The 5,807-nt window shown below is 42.0% G+C and overlaps 1 protein-coding gene across 1 annotated transcript; it reads left to right on the forward strand.

Annotated features, from left to right (window-relative positions):
- Nucleotides 1-620: 620 nt before the first annotated feature.
- Nucleotides 621-4,894, forward strand: LOC131043797 (homeobox-leucine zipper protein ROC5). Its single transcript, XM_057977030.2, has 9 exons — nucleotides 621-1,521; nucleotides 1,615-1,732; nucleotides 1,844-2,032; nucleotides 2,123-2,584; nucleotides 2,694-2,795; nucleotides 2,879-3,245; nucleotides 3,359-3,660; nucleotides 3,742-3,837; nucleotides 3,930-4,894. The coding sequence occupies exons 1-9, from the start codon at nucleotides 1,289-1,291 to the stop codon at nucleotides 4,290-4,292; spliced, it is 2,232 nt and encodes a 743-aa protein (XP_057833013.2). The 5' UTR covers nucleotides 621-1,288; the 3' UTR covers nucleotides 4,293-4,894.
- Nucleotides 4,895-5,807: the final 913 nt, after the last annotated feature.

Raw genomic sequence — 5,807 nt, forward strand, 5'->3', positions numbered from 1 at the left:
AGAAGCATGGAGACATGTTTCACGATATGAGGAAAATAAAATGATTATAAGACAAACTAGAATCTTATCTTGAAAACTAAGAGCCTCTATTTTCTAACACTAATATTTTGAGTATTCCCTAAGAAAGGTGACCATATTTAATATATTTTGAAAAAGAACAAGAACCTCTTTTTCAGAAAAAATATAATATTAGTTATATAAGTATTACACTTTTTTCAACAAAAAATATAATATTAGCTATATAAGTATTACACTTTTTTCAACAAATAGTGACATCACCAAAAATGTCAAGTTAATTTTTTTTATCATTAACTATCCTTACAAAATTCATAAACTACCTTATTGGAAAACCTTAAAAGATTTAAACAGCCCCCTTCCTAAACAATAGGCTAAATAGGTAAAAGCTTCATCTAGGGAACAGAGTCCAGACCCTTATAATTATTATTTCTACAATAGTTTTCAAACAGAATAGAAGGTTTTTGAGGGAATCAAATAAAACTGGTTGGTATTTCTAGGTACTCTAAACATTTCTGGACTGTCGAGCTCTACCTAAAGTCAGCCGCAGGCTTTTTCCTCTCTTCATCAAGCTTTTTAGATCGTGGTACGAATCCCAAGCAGGCTAGAAAGTGAAAAACAAAATTTGTCTTTTTAACTGCACAGAGTTAAAATTGAAGCAGAAGATTTGGATTTTGTATTGGTAATGATAATTGATAATTGATAATTGATAGATAGGTAATTCCTGGAAGCAGCACAAGGCTCAATGAGGTCAAAGAAGCGGGACAGCTGGATGACGTAGTCCCCTCACCCTGTCCAACTCCAGAGCCTAGCTTTCACGGGACGGGGCTAAGCCTTCCTTCCGCTTCCTTCCTTCTACTGGAAGGCTCGGGATTCGGGAGTCCAGAGAAGAACAAGATTAACGGGGGATGCCCGTGCATCGTGGGACAAGAGAGATGAATATGTAAAAAAGACTATACATACCCTGTTACCTAGGCTGTTTCCTACTGCCATCCGCCATGGCTGATGTGGGCTTTTCCGAGACCAAGTGTGAAGGCTTTTTGGTCCGAGTATGGTTGTTGGAGAGTTAGTGAGGGAGAAATGGGTTATGTGGGCTTTACCAGTGCATGATGCCCTGTGGCGCCATTGTTGCACCTCATTTGGGCATGCCTCTTCTGTCTACTGCAATCTATAGTTATCCGCTTCTGTCCCTCGCATTGCTCAGTGGGTCTGTTGCTTTCTGTTGTTTCAATTACAAGCCATGGTTTGGTGAGATTCAGATAAGGGGAGAGTGATGTTTGAGCAGGCTCTGTTTCGGGGAGGGGCAGGGGCAGGGGCAGGGGCAGAGACAGGGGCGGGGATGAGTAAAGAGGAGGAGTATGAGCAGTTTAGCAGATCTGGCAGTGACAATGTGGAGGGAGGGTCTTGTGACGATGCGGACGCCGACGCCGACGCCGAGGTCGACAATTCCCATCGCAAGAAACGATATCACAGACATACCCCTGAGCAGATCCAGGAGTTGGAGGCGTACTTTTCTTCCACCCCGTTCCTCTAAAAACTCGGTTCACTGTCTATGTCTCTCTCCTTTTTTATGATATTGATGACCGCTGTTGTTCGCAGGCTTTTCAAAGAGTACCCACATCCTGATGAGAAGCAAAGGTTGCAACTAAGCAAGCGGTTGAATCTTGAAACCCGTCAAGTCAAGTTCTGGTTCCAGAACCGTCGTACTCAAATGAAAGTAAGTTCTGTTTCACTCTGACATGCTTTCAGTCCTCTGATTCTCTTTCTTAAATGTTGAATGCCCATTTGGGTATGATTGAAATGCATTTGACATTGTACTGACATCCAGACTCAACTTGAGAGACACGAAAATTCAATCCTAAGGCACGAAAACGAGAAGCTTCGGGTGGAGAATGTGTCGATTAGAGATGGCATAAGAAATCCAATGTGCGCAATCTGTGGAGGGCCTGCTGTTCTCGGGGAGATGTCCATGGAAGAGCAGCAGCTCCGCATAGAGAATGCGCGCTTGAAACACGAGGTTTACTTCAATATTGTCTAGACTGAAACAAAATAAACTCTAGGTTAAAAAAACTTGAGGTTTTGACAGAGTAGTTTTGAATGTATGCAGCTGGAGCAAGTTTGTGCACTTGCTGAGAAATGTTTTGGTAGACTGATTCAACCCGATCCAACGATGCCCAAATCATGTCTAGACCTTGGGGCCACGCGCAAGCCAATGCCAGGTGTTACAGAAGAGCTGTTGCAGATGCAGATGGAGGGGCTTGTACCTCCTCCTGTTCCAGCTCCAGCTCCTAGTCCTATTGTTGTAAACCGCTTAAGGGAGAGAACGATGCTGGCAGAGCTGGCATTGGCATCCATGGATGAGTTAGTGAAAATGGCGCAAACAGATGAACCGCTGTGGATTCCAAGTCTAGATGCTGCCTCTATGAAAACCCTAGACTACCAACAATACATGCGCCACTTCCCTTGTGCAATTACATCCAAATCCTTAGGGCTCGCTGGCGAAGCCACCAAAGAAACTGCCATGGTCATCATCAATAGCTCCAATCTTGTAGAAACACTCATGGATGTGGTACGCTTCAAATTATATTCCTATAATAAATAGACCTCACTGTCTTTTTTATCAATCAATAAAGTATTGGCACTAAATGATTTGCATTGGTGTGATGTGTGGAGCCCAGAATCGGTGGAAGGAAATGTTCTCATGTATAGTCTCCAAGGCAGCCACGGTAGAAATAATATCCAGCGGCATGGGTGGAACAAGGAATGGTGCATTGCAGCTGGTAAGACTGTGAGTCTAGTTGGGGAATTTGTTTCATTAACATTTGGGTACCCTTGTACATTCTAATCAAGTGAAATATTTCAGATATGTGCACAACTGCGAGTACTTTCACCACTGGTGCCTGCTCGGAAGGTTTACTTTCTTAGATTTTGCAAGCAGCACGCTGAAGGTGTGTGGGCAGTGGCGGATGTTTCGGTTGAGAAGGAGAATGAGAATGGAAGTCCAAAGTACAGGAGGCTGCCTTCTGGTTGTGTGGTTGAGGATATGATGAATGGGTATTCCAGGGTGACATGGGTGGAGCACACCGAGTATGATGATCGTGAAGTGCACAGACTTTTTCGCGGTCTGCTAAACAGTGGAGCGGCCTTTGGAGCACGACGCTGGGTCGAAACTCTGCGACGCCACTGCGAATTCTCTGCTGTTCTTGCCACAATGAACATGGATCCTATTGGTTCGCCATTTCTCATATCTTGTTTATATTCCATGCCAGTTTGGGTTGTAGTAATGGGTATTGGCGGTAATATTAACTTCTAGGGTAATGGGTATTGGTGGTAACTTGTACAGGGACAGCCACAGCCATGACCGTTCCAACTCCAAATGGGCGTCGGAGCATGTTAAAACTGGCACATCGGATGCTAGAGAATTTCTGCACAGGAGTGAGCGCGTCGACAGACGAAAGGTGGCATAAAGTGTCAGAGTGGACCAACATGGAGATGGAGGAGGATGTCCGCGTGATGACACGAAAAACTGTTGATCGACCTGGAGAGCCGCCGGGCGTGGTGCTCACTGCAGCGACGTCAGTTTGGCTTCCATTTTCCTCCCACAAACTGTTTGATTTCTTACGGGATGACAGACTTAGAAGCCAGGTAACCATCTTTCTCTGCCTCTGTCTCCGCCCCTGCCTTCTCCTGTTTGTCTTACTCTTTTAACTTCTTCTATGCGAGCAGTGGGATATACTGTCAAATGGAGGTCCAATGCAAGAAATGGCGCACATTCCCAAGGGACATGATCCTGCCAACTGTGTCTCTCTGCTCAGAGCAAGCGTAAGCACATATATCTATTTGAATATTACCCAGTTGAGTAAATTAATTTGTGCATTTATCAGTTTCTAACAATGGAATGGTGAAACGTTTAGGCAATGAATGCAAACCAAAGCAGCATGTTGATATTGCAAGAGACTTGTACAGATGCGTCAGGATCACTTGTAGTTTATGCTCCAGTGGATATTCCAGCCATGCATGCTGTTATGAGTGGGGGCGATTCAGATTATGTTGTGCTTCTCCCTTCTGGCTTTGTTATTCTTCCCAATGGACCACAGTCAAAATGCAGGAGGTCTATGAATGAAGTAGGAGGTTCGCTCTTAACAGTTGCATTCCAAATACTAGTTAACGATTTGCCAACAGCCAAACTTACTGTGGAGTCAGTTGAGACTGTGAATCATCTCATATCCTGCACAATTCACAAAATCAAGGCTGCTTTGCATTGTGAGGATCCATAACAATAGCAATCTTTGTCGAGTTGACATGAGGTTTTCACATTCCATAAGAAATAGCAAGATGGCTCTGGGAGTCAATTGGGAGTCAATTGTCTGAGCTTTGTTAACATCAACATTTCGGATCACATTCCGTAATGGCCATGTTAATTGTTACCTTTTGGATCACACATTGTTTTTTTTGGGACCAAGGAGATTGGGTTTTGGGGTTGGCTGTGATGAGGGAAATTCAACCTTACGTTAAATTGTTGAATGTTGACTATCCCCCAGGAATGAGTCAAGAACGCACCACCAATATCCTTGCCTAGTGGTAAACAATGCAATCTCAAAAATGGTTTTGATAGAGCAAATAGCTTTACTACTGTGCAAGGGTAGTGGTTCGGGTATTGACTCTGCCAAGAACTTGCTGTACAACAGAATCCCTCCTTTTCAACTAAAATAGAAATGTTCCGTTTATATTCTATAGTTATAGGACAGCAATCATGTTATTTATAGGACAGCAATCATGTTATTTATCTATTTATAAAACATCAATGCTGTTTATTGGCATTATTTACTTCTCTAAGAAGCATAAATTTCCTTTCTAGTGCTGTATTAGAAACTTAAAATTCTTTATCAGACTCTGAATTTTAAATACTTCGTAGTTTGTAATGGTGGCCATTGAACTTATTTACAAATATTATGCAATGGTATTAACCTCATACTTCCAATCGATATACACCATGAAATTACATACTTCTTGCAGAATTTAGTTGGGATATTTCAGAAGTTGATGGACAAATAATAATGGACATGAGCGCTCCAGAACTGAATATTGTATGGCTATTTTCTTATACATGTTAATGTAAGCCATGAAACAATTGCATTATTGTCTCATGCTATTTGTGGTTGCTGAACCATACTTCCTGACCCAGAAACATCCTGGTGGTACTACACCCACTTAGAAAAAGGTAGCCTGGTAAATAATAAGTTAGCTAAAATAGCTCAATAACTGGTCTGCAGCTTCTTGTGAAATAACACCCTTAGGTAGACCAGTTATTTGAATCACTTCATGAAATGCTCTTGGAAATTTGCTTCCGGCTATTGATTGTTTTGAGAATGTTCAACGGGTAGCCAGATATCAAGTTTGACAGGCGATCTAGATTTTTATATGAAAAATTGTTTCTAGATTCTACTCTTCAGAATCTTTTTTTGGTTTGGATGAAGTTCGAATTTAAACTAAAAACCACTAACCCCTACAAAATACAAGACAACCATTAACAACATAAACTGAGCAGAAGAGCTGATTACGGATTCAGATTTATGCTGGCCTGGAGAAGAGTATTATCAAAATTTGATAGGCCGTGTCGGGATTAGCAAGGAGTTTGAAGTCTGCAGATTTGAGATTTGAGAATTCAATCTAGAATGCATCACCTCTGCATAAACTGTCAGCACGAATAAGGGCATTATCAAAATACTGATAGACCATGTTGGGATTAGCACACAAATATGAAATTCCTGGGGATGCGTTCAAGACTCGAA

Source organism: Cryptomeria japonica, chromosome 7, assembly GCF_030272615.1.
Source record: "Cryptomeria japonica chromosome 7, Sugi_1.0, whole genome shotgun sequence".
NCBI classification, from domain to species: Eukaryota; Viridiplantae; Streptophyta; class Pinopsida; order Cupressales; family Cupressaceae; genus Cryptomeria; species Cryptomeria japonica.